Here is a 23603-nt window from a genome sequence, read left to right on the forward strand (position 1 = left end):
AGGAGGGGAGATATGAAATGGTGGCAAGTAGTGAGGGTTTAGGAGAGAAAAAAAAAAAAAAAAAAAAACTGGTAGACAAATTCAAAAAGATGGGTTTTGAGTTCTCTATTAAAAGAGCAGAAAGTAGGAGCAAGCCGAATAGGACGAGGAAGACCATTCCAGAGAGTCGGGGGAGCTCTAGAAAAGTCTTGGAGCCGTGCGTGTGATGAGGTTATGAGTGAGAAAGTCATTAGTAGGTCATTGGAGGAGAGGCTTGGGGAGTATTTCTCTATCAGGGCAGAAAGGTAAGTGGGACAAGAACTGTGGAGGAATTTGAAGAAAAAAATTTTCATAGGGGTTTTTTGAAATGAGGGGTTACAATTCAATGTCGTTTTTTTTTTTAATTGCGGTCTGTGTCCCTATTGGGAAAATTTACTTTTATATGTCCTGGTGATCACAGTCAATAAATATGGGAATAAAGGGAAATCTTTCAGATAGGACATTTGTTCCAGTGATACTAAGGTCTTCACCATTAGATGCATGCCTAATCCGATGAATAATTGGAAACCACAATCATTTTACGGTCATGTATCACTAAATATGGAACAGATTTCCGCAGATTGGTTGGAACACCACTGAAAAACAATATATATATATATATATTTATTTGTAATCCTTGTGTCTACAGGATCTTCAGGGTCTTCCCATCAAAGATTTTCCTAATTTCGAAGAAGCAGCGCACAGCAACACATGTCAGTGTGATCCTGCACATTACACTGCACTGCACTAATAGGGTACCTTTGAGAAGGCAATAAATGGAACGTTAGCTAAACAACTGGCCAGCTCCATTTATAAAAGAGGAACTAAACTCAAAAGTCCCCCAAAACAAAAAAACTAACTTACTTTTAATCTCACAGGGCTGTCGATCGGTCTGGAGGTGTCTTCTATCAGGTCCCCCGTCGTTCCGGCATCCATCTTCGTTTCAGTGCTCTGGGTGCCGCCATCTTCACCTATTCTTCCTGGTTCTTCCTCCTACGTCACCCAACCCAGGCACGAGATCGGGTGACATAGATGGGAAAAAATTTGGCCGATCTCACTGCGCATGCGTGTCTACCCTTTTATATAAAGTGAAAATTGTGAGTTTAGGTACACTTTAATGCAGAACATACACACCACATACATTTGCCAGTACAAGAAACTTACCTACCTGTTCCCAATTATCTCTGTAATATACACGGAGCTAGGCATGTACAGCTCAGCTTATGATCTTTAAATATCTGCCTGCCAGGGATGAATTTATTCCCATGCGCATGCTACGTCATTCCAACATCAGGATGGCTGAAGACATAAACCTATCCAAGACAGAGCAAGAAGAGGCCTCACCTATCCCTTCTGCAATAGAAAACACTGCCTGCTTACAAATTATTTTTTTTAAAGTTTTGTTCCGCTTTGGGAAAAAAAATGGCAAACAAGCAAAACAATGCAAAGTGATATGTACTGTCATATGTTGTGGTAACACACTAATAACATTGCTACTCTCACTTCCTGTTGGTACACAGTAACCTCAAAAGTCCTAATTCTTTTCATTTTGAGTTACTTATATATTAGGTATGATTTTGATTTATATTACCCAAAATTTCAAAGTATTAAGCAATAGAAAATCAGAACGGAGGACAATAAAAAACTCTGCAGATTTTTTCTTTATTCCTTAATAGGTCATTGGCTTTATAGAAGACCTATCACCACATTGTTTACTTTATATAAAAGAGTGGAAACGTCATCCAATCTCACGCCTGCACAGTGCATGATGGGGTGACGTGAGCAGAAGAAAATGAATGAAGATGCCAGAAGAACCCAGGACGGCGCAGGACCAAACGGAAGCCTATTGTGGTGGGGTTGAGGGCTCTATAGAAGTAAAGGGTAATTCTAGTTTATGAAAGTTTCACATTAGGGGTTTCCCCAAGGCCAGTTTGAGATTACGTAAAATGGAAATGATTCCCATTGAGTTTGGAGACCTGACTTGGCTCACCTTTCATGGTAAATTTCTGGATTCTGGCACCATCAGCCCTCAAAGACTCTGGATGCTTGAGAGCGGAATGTAGAGAATCAGAAGAGACCATGGCCAATATTCTGTTACAATGCCCCTTCAATGTAGACATTTACAAAAAGGTGGGGAGGATTCAAAGTATTTCCTACCTCAGTCACATGAACTATGGGAAGAGGGAATATGGAGCATTCATATATCCAGCATTTTGATTTCCACACAGTTTTTGCTACACTTGGAATGCACAGTGTCAGGTATTACATAGTTACATAGCAGGTAAGGTTGAAAAGAGACATAAGTCCATCAAGTTTAACCACTAAGGAAATAAACATATCCCAGATATAAAACCCCAAGGACATATTTGATCCAGTGAAAGGCAAAAAAAACCCCGGTACAATTTGCTCCAACGGGAAAAAAATTCCTTTTCTGATTCCATGAGAAATTCATATGTTCCCTGGATCAGCAGTCTCTGTTACCTTTACTTTAAATCTTTAATCCCCAGTTATATTCTGTTCTTCTAGAAATCATCCAACTTTTTCTTAAAGCAATCTATAGAACTACTTCCTGAGGGAGCCGATTCCACATTTTCACAGACCTTACAGTGAAGAATCCCTTCCTTATCCGGAGATTAAAACTTCCTCCAGACGCAAAGAGTGCCCTCTTGTCCTTTATATGTCACTTCTCAAGGGAAAAGAGATTCAGTTCAGCTAATCTCTCCTCATAGCTGAGCTCCTCCGTTCCTTTTATTAGGAATAAAAATATTGAATTTCTCTGCACTCTCCAATTCCTCAATGTCCTTTTAGTGAAAAATAAAATCCTTTTTTTCGAGGTATTCGTGATATTCGGCACACTGTGGGGGAAATTCTGGGTTTGGAGAGGAGATGGATGTCGGAGGGACCTGAATGAGGGCATGGGGGAACATCATATCTTTCTTTGGTGTTATTCCCTTCTCAAGGTAAGCGGCTTTCTCAGTCTGCTCTTTTCACACTTCTTACATTTTCGTTATGCCAGCTGATTTTTGAACATTTTATTTCAAACAAATACCCAGCTGCACAAAAAAAGGTGGCTTTTTTGCTTCCCCATAGAGGAAACCTCTGAGAATGCTTCTTGATCTCCCCTCCATCGCCTTCTGGTGGACCACAAAAAACACTTTTCTACGTGGCGGAAGATAACACTAGAACACTTCTGATTGTTTTCATGTTATCAGTGACACATTTAATAACTGGGCCACTCATCTAACGAGTGACATCAGAGTCTCTTGCCATAAAAATCACGTCGTGTGATAACTGTTACAGTTCAGAGAGTACAGAGGTGATCCTCAGAACATAAACGTGAGCAAAATGTCACAAAAATGTATGTACGACAGCAGTGGTGAGATGGTAGGCGTGTTTGTATCATCACCTAGATAAGCTTACCTAAAGTCAGATGACAGTACAAGTGTGCAGGGAATACAGTAAATGGAAAATGAACAAAAATAAAAAATGATGAAAGAAACCATAAACTGCAACGTAATACTTCCTGAGAGAGACAGCAGTTACATCAACACGTCACGTCATCGGTTCCGCTTACGTTACAGATCAGTGACTCACCAAGCATGGAGAGGGATCGACATTTGGAGCCAGCCGAGTTATTTTTAGTTATTTTGTAGCAAAATTGGGAATTTGGCTGTAGAAGAAACTTGCTTTTGCTCATTGAGCTGTTAGGGTGAAATTTAGTTAAAACAAAAGAAAATTTTTGTGCCATTTTTTTCCACACAAGAACAGGTCCAAGAGAACCTTCTGGATCTATTTAAAGCTCTCTCAATCACCCCTTAACTGTGCCTGTCCTATGGACAATGTAACTAACATAAATGGGAACATGATTTTGGATGGAAATGCAAACTTCAGAATGCGAACCCAAAAATCATTGTATTGTATAAGTGGTTTGGAGCATGAAGACTGACTTCAGGATGGAGCTTGGGTAAATATGGTGACCCACGTGAGGCAGTTAAGGCTATTTTATTGCAGTAGGGTCATCGTCTGTCCGTTCTGCAATAAAGGACCCGCCTGCAATTTTTTGGGTTCAGTTCCACTTTAATTGCCTTCCTCTCTCTCTGAAAAAACCCAATAAAAAAATTACATATTTAAAAAAAAAATGACATATTTATCAAAAAAAAATTATATATATATATATATATATATATATATATATATATATATATATATATATATATATATATATATATATATATATGCAGCTATCGTTAATACCTAAATTTGACTTGATTTAAATGTTTAACCCTTTGTACAGCAGCACTGTGCAGTATTCACATTGACATCAGCGACAGCAGTTACAGGATGGCTAGTCATGTGACTTGCAGGTTCCTCTTGGGCTGTCCTCCCAGTCGGCACTGCTGTATAATAAAGAATGACATTGATGAAGACTGAGGACATCTAGTGGCATAATAAGATTACTGCAGAAAACAGCAATGGAGAGGAGTACTGCAGCCTTATCAGATGAGTGGCCCAAAGATTGCAGAAAAGATTCTCTGTGTGTAGAGAACAGGAAGTGGTCACATAACACCTGCTGATAACCAATCATCCCCCCCCTTGATTTTTAACAGGATGTGAGGAACTGCCCGGACCTGTAACCCTGCACATACGTAAGTGTACTTTTTTTTATCTGTTCAAATAACCAGCCAGGTACACAAATTAAAAGAAGAGAACCATTTCCTCTAAATTACCCAACACTAGTTTAACCAGTACATACAAAAAAAACAATGACAGGTATAATTTACCGTCAGTTAAGGTGCACAACTAAAAATCACCAGCAATGGGAAATGGTCACTGCAAACAATACACCGCTCATGATGGTGTTCCTGCTCTTCATATTGTCACATTCAGTGGGCTGGTAAGTGAAAAGTGACAATTTATGAAATCTTCATATCAGTTCTAAACATAAAAACAGAATTCCAGCCAAAACTGGGAGAGGAAAAAAAAATGAAAACAGAACCAGCTGCAATATTCACCTTTGATTTCCCCAGATGTACTTTTCCCCACCACTAGATGTCCTCAGTCTGATTGCTCCCCCATTTTTTTTAACTCCATTATTATAAATATAAAATGACAGAGTTAAATTATATATAAATAGTAATAGTAAATGAACTGTGAAAGAAGAAGCAGCATGATGATAAGTTCATTTGTCCCTCTACTATCACAGCACGTAAACCAGCTTTTTGTGCTGCTACTTCCTGTTACCCTCCAGCCCTGCTGTACAAGGACTACAAAATGCTGATAAGAAATGAATCCACAATACTGGTACTGCTTGCAATTACAAAATACATTCAGATATGCTTCTTCCTAATAAAGGAGTGTTTAATCCTTTGGCAGGGGGCATCACTTACCTGCTCACTACTCCCCCCATTTATTTCCTACATGCTGCAATGTGTAGCACCTCCACCATGGCCATGATTGCTGGGTATGAGTAAGTGCTAATCACACATCAACCTCACCGCACGCGTGAACTATTCCTGTACTGATTACCGAAACTGCATTAATCATGTCTTCTATACTTTCCAGAAATTTGTTTTGGGGGTTCCAGACCCCCTCCCCTATTACATTATATCCCAGCTGATCTCCTGCAGCCTCTTCCTATCTGCTATGATAGTGACAGCAGGAGGAATGCAAAGCACCCATTGCTGGTGCAAATGCAGTTCCTGTGTGTGGTCACAAATAACAGGCAGTGCCTGGAGAAGGACCAATATGGCAGAATCACCATGTACATTATAATATTAACATTTGGGATATTTTAGTACATGGATTTCCATGCTTTGTGATAGCTCTATGCACTATAAAACCTGCAGAGGGTGACAATGACCAAATACCCCTCCAATCACAAATAATCTACATGCATAAACAGTACTTATATTTCCAATGCATTATTTGCAGTCCTCACCTCTGTGCCTCTCCCTATCTGCTGCACACTGAGCTCCAGGTGGTGGCATAATGATGTCCCAGCTGCTGCATGATTTGAAATTTCTGCCCCCTATTGGCTTAAACAAGGCAATTTCAAAATGTGCTGCAAAGATTTAACCACATGCTGGCCATTAGTCATGTATATGTAACCAATGTGAAGGAATGATGGCCGCACATATGAAACAAATTTCCCCCTATGGAGAGGGGCATCCTCAGGAATCGCAGTGGTATGGCTGAGCTACTAAAAATGTCCTGCACAGCTCCAGCCAGCAAGTGATCAATGCAAAAGACCAATTTGTACATTGAATGGAATATATCCTGCATACATCATGATCAGAAAATCGTAAGAAAAGTATGCTTACCATTACTCTGCAGTGATTAAAGTGGACCTGTCTTCTGACCTTTGAGTATTATAAAGTTTGGCTAGGTGTACAACATGGCTAATACGCTGTCCTATCATAGCGTTAGGGCCCATTTATGCCAATAAATGGGGGTAAAACGTGCACCTGGTGTAATTTTGTTACTTTGGATTGGCACCAATGCAGCTGCACGATGCATTGGGGATACAGCACTACCTTGTGGTGCCCTTGCATTACTGCAATGCTAAATGGCATGAATGGGCACTTAGACCTTGTCACATTGAGGCAGTCAGTGGGCATGGGGCAGGAGGTTGGGATTCCCTTGTCAAGCAGTGGATGTGAATAATCTTTGCCACATGACTCAGTTCATGTATGGGCAATATGGCGGCCCAAATATATAGGGTCTGATTTATTAAAGCTCTCCAACATTGGAGAAGATAAACTATCATGGAAGAAGCTGGGTGATCCAGCAAACTTGGAATAAATCTTGTGCAGAATTGAAAACATTTTCCAACTAAGAGCAAATGATTTTAGGAAATCCATTCCAAGTTTGCTGCATCCCCAGGTTCTCCCATGACAGTCTATTTTCTCTAGTCTTGGAGAATTTTAATAAATCGGGCCTTTTGTGTGACATTCAGGCTGCACATAATGCTTCTCACAGGCCATGGCCATATATTTACCACTGGTGGCTGCATTTATTCAGGAGATCATCATTGGGTAACAACACTGATTCTCCCATACATACAATACAGAGTGTTGTCACCCTATGACAGGAAGTTGCTGGTTGAATAAATATAAATGCACTGAAAACAGTAAACGAATGCAGCCACCCAAGCTGTGATATGTTATATATTACATATTTGTAGTTTTATATACCAAACATATAGAAAGTGAACATGTAGCACAACATTTGTGGTTTTTGAATTAATATTTTTATTTCCAAGTTATTAGGAAAACTCTTTTCACTTTTTTACAAAATGATACCAATTTAAAGAACTAATGAATGCTTAATAAATAAAAAAAAAAGAAAAAAAAGCCTGGCTTTCCATGAGGCCGATGGCTTCCTGCAGACAGAATACAAAGGTTACACCGTAATGTACAAGAATAACAAATTAGGTTTCTGACATCTCAATTAAGTCATTAACGGCCTACAGACGATGGAGGCGACCATTCTCCGATCAATCACGAGGCAAGTGATGTCACCAAATCTCTTTGGGCTGATTTCAGCCTCCCTCACAAAATGGCCGCCTTCGTTGCATCTGGGCCGCAGATGTATTTTTCTTTAGGGTGAATTAAAAATAAAAGCCCACTCAGAAAACATAATATGTCAGTGTTTTTTTTTTTTTTTTTTTTTTTTTTTTTAAGAATTTACATGGACATAAGTAATTAAGACATGCTGAGATAATATGGTAATATTGCCTGTACAGGTAGCTAATTATAATTTCCACAAAGGATTGTTTTAGCTATTATATATTTTACAAATAAAGTGCCCTTTGAATGTTTAAATAATGTCACAAAAAAGCTTAGCTGAACAAATATTTTCAAGAAAAAAAAAATAATTTAAAATGTTGGCAAGCACCATGTCTCGGAGGGGATAATACTGTCACTGTGCGATAACAAAACAAAATGGCTGACTATTGAGCCTTGGCAGAGCAAGGCTTGCTGGGAAATGAAATTGTGAAGCAACTAAACCATAAGCCTGTCCTGTATCAAATCCCACTGCAGACACTAGGCCTCAGTCAGATATGCTGTTCCGTCAGGTGTTGCTATAGCAACCAGCATATGTACTGCTAGCAGGATGTGTTTACATAAGTAGGCCCGATCCTGTACATTGCTTTGGTGTAAAGGGAAACATTTAAAATGATGCCCGCGCCAGTGTTAATTTGTTTTTTGAATGCCATCTATGCCATAGACGTCTATCTAATCTTTGAAGGGGCAAAACCTGCCTGAGGGTGATCAAATGCAGGTCAGACAAAGGCCAAATGCACCTGTCAGTAGCGTCAACACAAGCCTTCGAGGCAAGGATTGTGGTGGGTCCTGATATGGACGCAGCTGAAGACAGGCTAGACAGGAGCTCCCTACTTGTTATTTTCACTAGGATACTTGCCCCCCTCTGTGCCCTTCTTTATGTTTCCCAAATAGGGTTATTAAAATAAAATGGTGCTTTACCTGGTTGCTATGGACAACAAATCCAGTCCTTTCAGCCCTTCCATTTTTTTTCATCCAAAAAAAAAATATTCACTTGCTTAAGCCCATCAAGCAACATCCTTCTAAATGATTGACAGGATGCAGTCAATTAGCACCTAGTCATATGTCAGAGATGGCGCCAACTCGCTCATACACGTATATACAGGTGAGTCATACTCTGACTATAAGCTTTGGTCACTTACAGAAGCTTTTCGAAGAAGACCAGCTCCACAATAAAACCCACATTAAAATATTACTACTTTGTCTAACACCTAGGTCAGTAAACGCCATTTTGGGCGCTGATTTTATTGGGCTAAAAAACAAAATGGCTGCAGTGACATGGCAGGAGTCATCAGGTAAAAAGTATTGCAGTGATGTGTAAGGAACGCAAAATGGTAGGACAGGTGCGTGAAGGGTTCCTCTACAAGTCGAGGAAAATATGCTTGTTAACGTTGGGATCTCTTGAGGAATTTGCGGCTCGTTGACTCGCCAAAATCTTTTGGCATTTTATACCACAACTATTTTTCCTCTTCAGAATTTTTTTTCATTATTGCTCAAAGTGCAAATACAGTTGAGTTTCTCAACTCAGAGGGATATATATGGTTTTCCAAAAAGGATCCAGTTGTTTGGCCATTCAAACAAGCCAGCATGACACAAGATGGCGGGAGGAGAGGTCCTCTGGAAGAAGCAGTCTTATAGGACGTGGCGATTTTTGCCACTTTAGGTTTCGTAAACATCCGCGCAGTTAATGCAGTCTTTTTTTTACACCTTCGTTCGGCATGCTTTAGTTCCATGGTAATTAAACTTCCCTGAAAAAAAAAATATGAACATGTTATGATTGACATCAACAAAAATAATACATTCAAAACTCCAGATACGGAATAAGAAAAAAAATTCTCAAATAGTTAAAAGTGAGCCAGGCTGCCAGTAAAGGATTTTTTGTACAGCCGGTCCTGATTTTTGCAAATGCCACTTATTGTGTAATAGCGGTAGAATTAATATAGCATGTATCACAATCCCACTCCCCTGAAACAGGGCCGGGGTCCATGGATTGCAACACTGGTCCCTGAAACAGCAAAAGTGGTCTATGTGACTGAATAAACACACATCCTGTACTTCCTGTAGTGGCTAAATGGTGTGTAAACAGAAATTTCAAGGCATAAGGGTATAAATAGTTTTAAATATTTTGCGAATTTATTTGTTCAACAAATACACTTTTTTGGGTTTTCTTTTAATTTTCTTGAAATTGTAGACCTGTGCAAATGTACAGCTACAATGGTTTAATAGCGGATGTCATTCTCAGTTCCTCCACTAGGAGATGCTGTGTTTTTTTTATACACAATAAATACAACTGTACAACATTGTGAATAAAAGAAAAAAACACAGCAACTCCTAGTGGACAAATCGAGAATGACACCTGCTATTATATCATGTTTCTGTACAACAAAAAAAAGATTTTAGCTTTAGATAAAACCTGGCCACTCATTAAATGAAGCTATGAATAATTAGAATTGATTTATCAAACGATACCTACTGTTAGGATTGGTAATGTAAAAGATTTTGTTGCCAAGGGACACCCAGGTGCATTAGGCATGTTAGCAGACATTGCATTATGGCAGCTTAATAAAAATGAATGGGCTGCCAATGCACCTCGAAGTGCCAAAAGAAGGACAAACAGTTGAGCTACCATTAAAAATTAATGACACCACTACCCTTGTTATGTGCATTACTCCAAGCTGGAGATTTATTGAACCCCTAAAATGTCACTGCTTTATCTGAAATTGCATGAAAAGGTTTTCTATGGGGCGAGCAGGGCATTTCTATAAAACAAAAAAAATTGTTTAAAGACACTTACGAGGCTGTCAGGGTTGAATTAAGAAGTAAAGTGGTTCTTATTCTGTAAAGCTGTGCCAGGGTAAGTTTCCTGTGCTGTGCCGACTGAGGATCTGACATTGTACTCTTGGCACAGCCAGGAGTGCTATCATTGTCCATTTCCCTCTCAATGTCCTCACCACAATGTTCAGAACTACTGTACACATTGGACTCCGGGTCAAACTCAAACTCTGGGAGAGAGTCCAGTTGATCTGACAATGGGTCTGTTAATTTTTCATTATCATCCTCTTTGGAAAAGCCAGTCTCTACTGAATCTGAAAGATCAGAAGAGCTGCTGCTACAGCTACTTAAATTGACCACTTGTCTCCTCGTGCAGTCCGACCGGGATCTGGGCTTTACTAAAGGTTGCTCAACGTTTTTCGAAGAACATTCCACCAAGCTAGTCCTTTTGGCAAAATGCCAACCACGGTCATTGTTATGGCTGTCAGAGTCTGAAAAATGTACTGGTCCTTGAGACATAAAAAGTTCACACAAGCTTTTACTTTGAGAAAGTTGGGTTTCATCATCGGTGGGGTTGGTAGGACCGACTGACATCAAGTGGAGAAGGCTAGCTTCTGACTTTGATTTCAACACCTTGGACTTGCATGGCAAGAGCTGGACCGGGGTTCGTCGTTTTAGTTTTGGAGAAGTACTGGAGCGCTGGGAACTAACCGACTCCCTCTCCTCTTCTGTCATCTCTTGTTGCTGTTGTTCCACAAATTCCTCCAACGATGTGGGAGAAAGGGTCCCGTAAGCACTGTCAATGGAGGATGACCTACATCCATTGGGCTCCAGTTTCAGGTAATTAGAATCCCCTGCTGTAGCCACCTCTGATGTCTCCATACTTTCAAACATTTCTCTAGTGGGAGTTATGGAGGATGCCGTGGTACTGATTGATGTCTCATCAGATTGGGAGCCGAATGGACCTTGGTCAGTTTCGGGAGACGAGAGGTCTTCACAAGCGTCAACCACCACTACCGAGATGGTTTCTGTGGAGCTGTCTGAAGGACTGAAAAAAACAACATTTAAAAATGATTAGTTATTGAACCAGGATATAAATTCTTAAAACTGTCACAATACACCAATAAGGCTTCAATTTATTAGCAAAATAATGGTATTTGAAATTGAGGAAACTAAAGCGTTCAGGTCCAGGCCTGATAAAGAAATCCTTCCAATGGGATTGGACACATTTTTTGCATAGGGAGAGCAAGAAATGGTACAGAGACAGGAAGTAAGGGGAAATCTTTCTGATATAGATACATATTACACCAGACAGATATTTCAATTCTTCACCACCAGGCTTTGATGTCTATTTACTGCTACATGACTTTAGAGAGAAATAATGTTTTACCTCTTTGGGATATCTGTGCTCCGTCTCCGTAGAATGGTTGGTGAGCTAGCCGCCGAGGTCCCGCTCTCCATATCCTCCTCCTCTTCCGGAAGATGAGACACTTGCTGCTGGCTTTGCACATGCTCTTGACGTAATCGTTGCAAAAGGTTCTAGAAGAATGGAGCACAAACCATGATGAGAATATGCTAAAATGTTTGTGTGTATTTATTACTACAGTGACCTGTAATGGTAATCGGAAATCAACATCTTTGTGTTGAGAGATTATTGATAACCTATTGGTTAATAACAGCCACAATACAGCACAGCTCCCTGCATTCTGATATAAAAAAAAATCTAGGCACAAAGTGCCCAAAGAAGGTAAAAAGACAACAGTGCCATCTTCAGGATGTAAGTAGTAAAGGCTCATTAGGTTATAATATTTAAACAAGAGTTCTCAACTCCAGTGTTCAAGGGCCAGTATGTGCACAGATTTAAGTAACAAATGGTAAATGGAAAGGAAAAAAAAGAAATGAAGAAAAAAATAAATGATACCAACATTCATCCTGTATGTGACCTTTGAGGACTATAATTGATAACCCAGATTTGAAGTAAACTTTTTCTCTCAATATACAGTACAAAAGAGCAGGCTCACTTAATAACTTTTTATCCCCCCAAATGCTTTTACTTTACTTTCCTTTGCTTTACCACTACTATAATACCCCTTACCCCTGGTGCCATTGAGAAACACAGAAAGCCAGTGGGAGAACAAATTGATAACTAATATAAAGATCAGAAGGTCTCACCCTTTAAAACATTGACGTGTCAATGAGCTTTTTGAAATTGATTTTATGCTGACACTGTAATACTTCAGTTAAACACCAGATGGCAATGTAACATTTACTTATATTTAATGGCAAGAAATTGAGTGGACCATGGGGATCGAACTCAAATACACAGAGGGCCAAAATTAAAGACTTGGACAAAGTCACGGGCCAAACTTGAAGTTTATTAAAAAAAATTGAGGAGGTTTTTCCTTCTCATTAGATATAAAACCTTTTCATATGGAAACAAGGAGGTTTTGCTTAACATTCAATCTGGAACAAGCCTATATTATAGAAAAAGCACCGCTACTAATATTCCCTGCGTCAATAAAACAGTCCAATGCGGGGCCACACATAGGCAGAGAGGCTGCTGCTTTATAGATGCGGGTGATGCTGGGAATTGTAGTAGCAGAGCTATTTCAATGCAGCGGCGGGCCAGCTGCAATTCATATTTAGAATTCCTTTGGGGGCCCAGAAAATTCTTTTAGGGGGCCAAATTTGGCCCTCGGGCCAGAGTTTGACACCCCTGGCGTAGACTTACCTGTGCATTGTAAAGTGCTTCCACCCATCCTCGGCACAAGGACTGACCACTGGCTTGAAACGTATAGGCCGCCACTGCACTTCTAAACTCATTCAAGTAGATCAATAAAAAGGAACCTGGAAAGGGAATACAAATATCTTTTAAAACCTAGGCAGAAAAACAAGATGCTAACATGATGTATTTTTTTACATCTTGCCAATAAAACAATTTCCAAAAGTGTTGAATACCTGGTCACCCTCACCCTCTGAAGATTCTTTTGCCACCATTACCTTATTAGCACCAACTTTGTGTAGCTGGGGACCAGGTATAAAACACACTTAGAAGTTTGTAATGCAAAAAGTTGTTGGCATAAGTGAGATCTATAAAAGTTTTTCCTGCAGAGAAAATAATTATTTACCTGTTCCACCACCACTGTTGGCTTTGTTAAAGAGCTACAGAACCCCAAAGAGACTTCTACATCCAACACTTCCACGTGAGTTTCATATTAGGTCCCCCGACACTACTGAGACTTGTATTGGTGCAAAGCAGAAACAACCACTGCATAGCAGGGTCTAAAGCTACAGACACATGTCAGATGAATCTCGTCCAAAAATTATCCCAGGGCTGATGTCGGATAAGAATCTGGCGAGTGTACCGCGCTCGTCATTCATGGATCTGTCCTGCGGATCCACGAATGGCCGTAATGGAAGTGAAGGGTAGAGAGCGTAGGGGGTGCCACTCAGACGTTCTCCCCCTCTCCTCCCCATGGAGCAGAACGGCTGTATGTATAGCGCTTGTTCATGCATCATTCAGTCTTTTGTCATTGGAATAACAATTATTGAACGTGGATACAAAGCCTAAATCCAGCCCTACCAGAAGTGTCGGGTGCAGAAGAGCCAATATCTTCGGAAGGAATAGCAGGACAAGCATTAATTTTAATAAATATTCTTTGCACAGAGCACTTTATTTTAAAGTTGAGTCCCTTTAAACAACCAAATGGCTCGTTAAGTGATCATACACATTATATAAAACTAGCACTTGACCTATTAAATTATTACACGGGGTCATTGCTGATGATGATAATTACCATTGTCTGGTACAAAAACCACAGGTATATATTCCCTATCATATTAAACTGGTTACCTCCACTGAATGTTTGTTTTAGACACACAATATCAGATCTCCAGATAGACAAAGGACAATATTTATCTTTCTACTGCCAGGCACATCTGCTCTATAGTGTGCTGACAAAGTCCCTAACAAAGACGCAGGCCCGGTGAAAGATCAATTACCCAGAAGTCAATGCAAATAAATAAAAGCATGAAATATGCAGACAAGATGTTGATTGTACGGGATACATTTTACCATTTCAATCAGGTAAGTGATTTAAGAAAGATCTTTGAAAGCAAAGAGCTTGACTTGATTCTGATGATAAGATAGGAACAAGTGTTTGCCAAGCATTTTGTTTCATTATGAACTGGCAAATGTTTTACAAAAACCGGCATACCTGTGTCCTTGAGCTCCCTACAGACGATCTTATCCACTAATAATGGCTGTCGGATAACTTTAGTCCTCTCCGCTTTCTTCACTGGCTTTGTGATGAGGAAAAGATCGGTGAACAGGAAGCAGTATACATCCATCTGAAATTAGGAAGTTGATTTTAGTTTATGTTGAAATATTGGTACTCCATAAGCACTACCTATTTTATAAGGACTTTTTATTATAGCTATCGCAAGAATTTCTTATTATAGGCCGACAAAAGGAAACAAAATGTACATCGTCAACTTGCCCCTCTTTTAACTCCGCATTAGGCACCGATGAACTGGACACCAATGGTCTGCAGACCAATAAAAGTGAAATTCTAATTGGCTGCCACAGATTACTACACATGTAATTTCAACATAATGAATAGTAAAATTACCAAGGCACCCAATGCATACATTCTCCTGATAATCACCTTGCTGTCTTTCCCTTCCTTCATCCTCAGGCTGCCTTCCAGAAGTAGCTGTCGTGTGTCATCTGGAGAGGTCCCAATCATGGGTGCCGTCAAATCCAACTTGCAGAACTCCTTTAATAGCTACACAAAATAATAATAGTCATCATCATTATTATCATAGCACAAATCCCTTCAATAAGTCAATATTATAACATTATAAAGTGAAAGAATAAAATATTGTATCTGTACTACTCTATAAAGCCAAATGTTTGCAGACACCAGTCCATCACGCTAATATGAGCTTGCTGGATGTCTCATTTTAAACCATGGACATTATGATGGAGATATCCCATCTTCTGGGTTTAATAGCTTCAGCTCTTCCACTCTGGAATATTTTTCCACAATATTTTGGAGTGTCTTCGGGAATATGTCCCTATTGAGCCAAAAAAGCATTTGTGAGGTTCTGATGGTACAAGAGGTTGTGATGTTGGATGAGAACATTGGCTCCAATCTGCTTTCCCTGCTTTGGAGCTGAGATTAGCTCTGTGTAGACCACTGAAGTTCCTCCACATCAAACCATGTCTTCACGGAGCTGGCTGTGTACAAAGGGGCACAGCCATGCTAAAACAGAAAAGGGCCTTCCCCAAATTGTTGCTAGTGGACACATTAAGTTGTTTGAAATTACTTTCTATGCTATAGTAGCAACCATATTCTTCACTGGAAACACCTGGACAAAACTATTTAGATGGGGTCCACATACTTTTTGGCCATATAAAGTATATTACTAAGATTTACATCTAGCAGTGTACCTTATCCACTTCATCTGTACTGCTCTCCACAGCTTCGTAACAATCAATACGACTGATAATGGCCGCCAGTCGCTGTTGCTCTTGCCGTTGGCGCATCCTTGAGTTCACGTGATTGATGAATCGCTCAACCGAGTTGATCTGGAGTGATATCACAATGATTGAAATGTTAGAAGAGCTTGGTGGTCATAACAAGAAATGAAGTTTCATACAAAAATGAAATTGTATCATTCTTCACTGATGAAATACAGAAAGGATCAAAAAATACATTTTAATATTTATCTAATGTGAAATGATATCAAAACATAGTTTATTTATGTAATAGATTATAGAGCTACACTTATAAAGGTGCCTGTATATATATCAGGAGCTTAAAATAAAGAAAAAATACTTCTGGTAGTAGTGACCCAAGGTTTGGTACTTGTGCTGTCTTCATTGAAGAACAATTGTCAATATATGACTTCAGAATTCTATTACTTTGGATTGATCAATCAATTACCATGCCAATGATGGACTCTCTGACTTGAGGGTCGTCTGTCTTTTTCAGGATGGATTTGAGCAGCAAGGGGTATTTGGTGAGACGTTGATGTGGCTTCACTAACATGTCACTCAGCTTCAGGCGATTGCACTGCTTGTGTTTTTCAGCCCACTGCACAAAACAAAATCAAAAGGCGCTAAGATTTAGCAATCTATGGTGTTTTTTGTCTACACTCCTCCACTTAGAGACAGAGACAGAATGGACACAAAGCTTTCTAAAACACGGATGAAATGTAAAAAAGTTTCACATGCACAACCAAGCGATCTGTAAATCGTCACTGGGAATAGAGTAGGGAACTCAGTGTCATTTTAGTACAAGGATTTCCCCATAAGGGGAGGCAATAGCATTATTCTCTAGTCCAAATCCATTGGCATACAGGCTAACCACCCGCACAATGAGTTTTCTGCACCAAAATGACATGGCGGAAGATAATGCAACAATACATAACGTAGCCCAAATATAATTTCAAGTATAGGAAAACCATAATGCTTAATGTTTATGGGGCGACTCTAAAAGTCAGCCATGTGTTGATATATTCAATAAAATCAGAACCTAATTCCAGTTCATAATGGTGAACTTGTCTGAACCAGGAATGAATTTCTGTATATGATGCGCGGATAATCAATATAACATACAATGGGCCGCAAGTGTTATTGCGTGTATGCAATGATTTTAGCAGCTCAAAAACTGCTAACATTTTTATGCCAGTTTTCCTTAAAATGGAAATAAATGATTTTAAGATATACATTAATGCTCCTAAAAGCCTTAATTCATGTTGTGGAATACAGATGTGACACGCACTTACCGTCACATAAGCCCGGAACAAATCATTGTCACGGTGCAGATTCCTCATATACTCCATACATCCTTCTTCTTCCATACAATATCTGATGTAGGGCTTAAAGAGAGATTCAAACTGCAAAAATAAAAAAAATTAAATAGATTTTATTAATGTCACATGTTCTTTTATACCCATATTATCCACCCATAATTGAAGTCATAATATGTCAGACTTTTTAAAAAGACACATACCATTTTAAATCCTTTCTGGAAGTCCACTGGGTTCAACAGGCTCTTGGATTTTCTTGTCTTCTCCAGTACCGGCAGCATAATGTTACTCCAGAGAATGCGATGCAATTGGATAATTTCCTGGACATTGCTGAACAGTTTCTCCGGGTCCACCTGTCACCATCAAATAACTGATTATGAAAGGCCATTTAACATATGGTACAATTTATGGTTAAACAACCCCTCCCTTTATGAGGATATAACATTGGCAAGTGAAAGAAACTACAATCCTATTGTTTGAGTTTCTGGTTATCTACATAAATGACTTTGTGTTGTTTAAAGGATCAATACATCTAAAATATTGGCAGATGCTGGAGAGGTAAATTGAAGTTTCCTAAATCTGTTTGGGGCACCATCCTTGTGATCCCTGTGCTAAGTTCCCAGGTCTGTACACATATTGTGCCCATTATGAGGAACGCCTGCCATTCCTGGGGAAATTTCCCAGGTCCGTACTCCTGCTGTGCTTGTTATGAGGGGTGCACACCATCCTTAAGCTGAATTCCCAGATCTGTACACCTTGGTGCCCATAACTCCTACCATCCCTGTGTTGATCCCTGTGCTATGTTCCCAGGTCTGTCCACCTTTTGTGCCCATTATGAGAGACTCCTACCATCCCTGAGATCAGTTCCATGGTCTTCATACCTTCTATACCCATTATATACACATAAACACATATATATATATAAGTATGTAAAACCCATGTACCTCGCACAGAAGTCCTGATTCCTGAAGATTTAGCAGGCAACATAGGAAGAGCTACAGCAAAAACACAAAATACAATATTAATTCAAAACTTATAATCATCATGTACTAAGGAATTCAAAAACTGTTAAGTGTTTTATGTTTATTTTTATATTGAGTGGAGTAACTCTCTGACTTCACGGGTAACTGTCCCCTAAATAAGTCCAACGGCACCAACCTCACATAGCAGCAAAAAATTACAAAACAATAAGTGTTAAATAAAGACATAGGACCCCTTCCCCCTCCATCCCACAATGGTGACCTAGGCAGGTCCGTGTGATAAGCCCCTTTGTATGGACACTCACATCTGTTATGACTTTCAGCTTCTTGATGTAGGAGGCTTCAGTGTGTATCAGCTCCCAGATGGCCTCCTGTTGGTGGCACTGGCGTCTTGTTAAAGTCTGCGGGAAGACCGAACGGGGAGCACAAATGTTAATTTATGGTTTCTTTACCAACATAGAAAGCCTGCTGCCATCATATGGGGAACGTGTGCAGTGTCCATGACGGCAAGTGACGTACAGCCATCTCTGTGCTCAATCACCCATCAATGCCCACTGAGAATGATGTTTTTCAGAACAAATTATATAAAGTAAGATTAAAAAAGGCATACATATACTTTATGGTAAACTTGTAGTCATATCAGGGTAAGCATATGGATGATTATTGGCATTAATGTTTACCCAGCAGTACTTGACCTATGCCTAAAGTCCTCCCAAGATACCAGACCATCCTAGAAATGAGTGATAGCAGACATTCCATATCCCACAAGCTCTGGCCACCTATAACCAAGTTTAAGGCATTGAGACAAGCAAAGGATTTATTAACATTAAATTATATGGTGAGTTTATTCATGGAACAGGTACAATCAGACACCTTGGGTGCCTTCTATAAACCCTTAGGGACCCAATAACACCTTTGCAGTGTGTTCCAGGCCCAGAGTGCACATTAATGCACTCCTATGTGTTATGGTGCTATTCATTTTGAATATTACCCCAAAGAACTTAGAAAACCCAACTCTAATACACTGTAGGACACTATTGTGTGTTGTGGTGTGTTACATTACCATTACATGGGGCACTGTAGTTAATTTCTACCAGATTTCATAACCCACTAAGCAGTACTGGAAATTCCCTATAAGACATGCATGCCATAAAGCCTAGACTTGTCCAATCAATTATTCTGTAAATGGTCAAATATAATAAACATGTAAAACATGTAGCAGATACATAATAAATATTATTTTATTTTTACCTCTGGGACTTCAATGATTTGCTGCCAGCTATCCTCTAGGCTCAAATTTGTATCATCCTCTTCCTCCTCCCAGGAATCCTGATCGAAACACAACTGTTGGGGCAGCTTTGGGAGGCCGAACATGCTATATGAATGCAGTTTGCTTTCCAGTTGCTCCATTTTATCGAAATCCTGCAAATAAAGGAAAGTTCAAAAAGTAAGAACATTGTATGGGAAGAATAAAAGGAAGAATAAAATGCATTTTAAGAGGAACAATTCAGCTCCAGATACAATAATGCTTGTAAAATTCATAATAGGAATCAGACCTCATCGGGAGCGATGGAGCACTGTGAGCAGCAGTGAGGGGTCTGCATATAACATGAAATAGGTTGACTTTTATAGGGGCTCCGGGCCAAAATCACTTTTCTGCCTGCCCAGACTGCTGCTAATGTATGTAAACGAGAGTCAGAAATGCTAATGAGATTAGTAGGGGAGCCTTGACACTCGGAGACAAGAGAGATTCTCTTCTTTGTTAGCCCGTTACTGTGGCTCGTGCTCGGCCACTTGGCAATGCCCAAGGGAAGGCGTGATTGAAAAGAACAGCTGGTACTAGTGGGCGAGAGTCGGAGTAGTGAATGGGCCAAAGACAATTGGAGCCATCCTGACCCCTCAAAATTATTAACCGGCTGACATGGACCTAAAGGAGGGGGCAGCTTTATATCCTAATGCAGACAAAGGATGAATCCAAAAGCCTAAAACCCATCAAAGTGTTCTATCGTGAATTTCTTCTTATATGCTGTGTTTTGTGCTATGAAGATAATGCTACAAATATGCAAATTTTAGGTCCAAGCAAACAAAACTTATTTAGTAATCTCTACAATACACAGACATTTCCCCGTGTTTTATCCCTTAATAAATGTTGCAGTATAGAAATATACCTGTTGATGTGCCCTAAATCCAGTGAGTGCCTAATGTCCTATAGTGAGCTGACAACACCGTTTCTGTTGTACTAAAATCCCATTCTCCCTTTGAACTACAGAACACCTACAACCTATGTTATGAAGATAAGGAAAGGACCTTCTGTGCAACAGAGGCAACATCGTCATCTGGATTGCAAAACATCTCCCCCATATGTTATGTAAAAAGAAGGGTAAACGTTATGAATTCCAGCTCTAGGGAAAGGGGCATGTCTGACAACCTGGGATTTCAGTGCAGCAGAGGCAGTTATTAAGCTCAGACTGGCAGTTAGGAGCTTCTTGGATTTATGGCAGATCAACAAATATTATTAAACCCCATAGAAATGGAATGGTACTGCAGGGGGTACTGCCTACATTTTTTTGCCCAGACATACACCTACAAGAAGCCTTATCTGCAGCTAAACCATGCCTTTATCATAACCCCATACCAATACACAGACTCAGCTTCCTGCTTAGCATTCCAAACAATAGCCATGCGCTAATTATCCTGAAAATACAACTGAAATAAAACAATGTAGACTGAGATTTTATCTCAGCAGCTTTTGATGAGGGCTACCAATGACTATTGAAATGCAGGCAGTCACTATAGATAAAATCTACAAACCTGTACTTGTAATACAATAAAGAAAATATGGTCCAGGGGGCTTTCATTAAATGGTGAAAAAGACATCAATAAAAAATGGAAGCTAAACAATACAACAATCAACACCAACCAGACACTAAATTCACCTGCATTTACAATGAATAAACGAATAAATCAAAAATTTTATTTTTATTTTAATAGCTGGCCTTTGGTATGTTAAATATCATTATGTATGTCAATGTGATCACACATAGTTGTGAAGTGTGAATGCTTCATTGCATAAAATAACACACAATTGCAAATCAAACCCTGCATTTAGGAAAGTGAGAAGGGGACACTTAAGATGTTCTGGGGGGGGGGGGGGATTTGACCATCCAACATATGGGATATCATTGTAAACCTCATTGTCACCTATTTAAGACTAGTATGAATCCTGTGTTCGTTATATATGAAACTTTAACTGTTGTCAATCAGAATCCCTAGTTTGTTCCTTAACCAATCTGTTATTATACTCCAAAAATCTCTTTAAAAAGTCTTAAGATTTAGGTGTGGGTGCTTCTTCTTATTCCGTATTTAAAAAAGCCCCAACATATTACGCAACGCTTCATGAAGTCCACTGCAATTTGTCGTCCCATTGAAATCCATGTGTCCTGTATTTTATTTCTTAAAGTGCAAAAAAATCACCACTCGGTCAGACAGATGCAGAGATCAGAAAAAATCATAGCAATGTTTGTTTTAAATGACAGCTCTTCATTAGACCTGGTCTACCAGCTGACCCCTGACTGGTTTCGCATGAAACTTCGCCTTGTCAAAACGTGTTTGAACAGTCACTTCAATTAATTCAATGTCTGCTTCTAATTCAGTTCCATTCCTTATTGATGGCCCTCATTGCCCTGTCTTTACTAAAAAGCATTTTAGCATAGCAATGGGTGGTGATACACATTACCTGCCTCTATAGGAAGGTGAGAGAAAGTGAAAGGACAATGGGAATTCCACCTTGTACTAACAAAGCCTGCAGGGGAAAGAAAACTGGTCCTGTGAATTTTGTAAAAGAGTTATTGTCTGGATGTTGTGTGCTCAGTTGAATGTTACATTACACAGGTGAATACTTGTGCTGTGCACAAAACACAGGTATTTGGCACCAGCAAGGAGAAGACATACAATTTGTGGAGCTACACAAGGGTCCTTTGGGACGTAGGGACCCACATATACTAGATGGCCTCTGGGGCACATTTTTCTGTCTTAAGCTACGTACACACTTCCATTTATTATCGTTTGTAAACGAATGACGAACGATCCTGCACGATATCTGCGAACGATCGTATAGCACCGATCCTGTACATACAGATAACGACACGATCCTTCAAAGATATTGTACACACGTATATATACACAGTATATATGAATATATATTCTAATGTAAATATGAATATATATATGAATATATATATGAATATATATATATATGAATATATGAATATATATATATATATATATATGAATATATATATATATATATATATATATATATATATATATATATAAATATATATATATATATATATATATATATATATATACATACACATACACTCACATACACAATACAGCCTGTATCGATCAAATGTTCGTTCATCGCGCATGCTCAGAACATGCACGATCACTGAACGACCGTACACACGATAGATGGTCAACGATCGTCGTCCAATCCGATCCGCCGGTCCGGTCGTTCATTTCCAACGACTATCCTCGTTCGTCGGCGTCGTTGGTTACTTTTTTTACAAACGATTTTTGGCCAATCGGTCGTTCGTCGTTCATTTCCAACGATAAAAATTGGACGTGTGTACGCAGCTTTATTGACTTGGCCACTGGTTAAATAGGGGGCACAAACATTGGTCTTGCACTTGGACCCTATTGATGACTTTGTATTGCTAATTAAAGCAACAGTAACATTTGGGTCTTGCATGAGTTAAAATGATGAGATCATGGATGGTTCTGATGCTGATAAAACCAGATGTCAATTCTTGTTATATCCACAGAGAAAAGGCCAGGTTGGGTCCAAATGGATATGGGTGGATGTGCATTTACACCCATGAATACATTTTGACTTGCTTTAGAACCCATGCCCTCTTTTTTTATTTATTGGCTAAGAAGCAAGGTTGAGCGTGTGTCCATTGGGAACTTACACAACATGTTGTCAAATTTATCCTTACCTTACCAAACGGCCCAGTTGTGCCAGACCCGAAGAAGCCACTAAAGCGGCTGGCTGCCCGGTTCTTCCAAGTGTCGTTGCCGTTGTTGGGCAGAGAGCCACTGGAATTCTGGGGAGAATCTTGTATGGGGATGTTGGCATCCCCAAGGAATTCGGTCATGTTCTTCCTTCTTCTACCAGGAGCCTAAAACAAAATAAGCATACAGATCAGGTTAATATCTTTTTCCTCATTTATCTTTCACATGGTACTTTCTGTTAATCCATCATTGTAAATCAGGGAGCTTTCAGTACCAGTTTGGGTCAGAATTGCCCAATATTTCCAGGACTAGACAAGGTTGGTGAGGATCTACGAAGGCTTTTTAATGTTAGGGGTAATGACAGTAGCTCAAGGCAACATAGTAATAAACATCAATGCAATGGCTACCAACTTGGCATTCTAGTCTTGGA

At 39.5% G+C, this 23603-nt stretch overlaps 1 protein-coding gene across 7 annotated transcripts in view; it reads right to left on the bottom strand.

The window, feature by feature from the left end:
* Window positions 1-7250: 7250 nt before the first annotated feature.
* Window positions 7251-23603, bottom strand: part of PLEKHG5 (pleckstrin homology and RhoGEF domain containing G5) — a 205894-nt gene continuing 189541 nt past the window's right edge. For all 7 annotated transcript variants that reach the window (XM_072425728.1, XM_072425726.1, XM_072425727.1 and 4 more), the window contains 14 exons: window positions 23158-23340; window positions 19406-19576; window positions 18460-18555; window positions 18119-18169; window positions 17378-17527; window positions 17151-17261; window positions 16307-16456; window positions 15811-15948; window positions 15023-15142; window positions 14573-14705; window positions 13087-13202; window positions 11746-11894; window positions 10378-11403; window positions 7251-9331 (listed from right to left, as the gene is read on the bottom strand). In XM_072425728.1, coding sequence (XP_072281829.1) covers window positions 9322-9331; window positions 10378-11403; window positions 11746-11894; window positions 13087-13202; window positions 14573-14705; window positions 15023-15142; window positions 15811-15948; window positions 16307-16456; window positions 17151-17261; window positions 17378-17527; window positions 18119-18169; window positions 18460-18555; window positions 19406-19576; window positions 23158-23340 — 2604 coding nt within the window. In that variant the 3' untranslated portion in view covers window positions 7251-9321. The remainder of the gene's footprint in view (window positions 9332-10377; window positions 11404-11745; window positions 11895-13086; window positions 13203-14572; window positions 14706-15022; window positions 15143-15810; window positions 15949-16306; window positions 16457-17150; window positions 17262-17377; window positions 17528-18118; window positions 18170-18459; window positions 18556-19405; window positions 19577-23157; window positions 23341-23603) is intronic.

Source organism: Pyxicephalus adspersus, chromosome 11 (genome assembly GCF_032062135.1).
Source record: "Pyxicephalus adspersus chromosome 11, UCB_Pads_2.0, whole genome shotgun sequence".
NCBI lineage: Eukaryota > Metazoa > Chordata > Amphibia > Anura > Pyxicephalidae > Pyxicephalus > Pyxicephalus adspersus.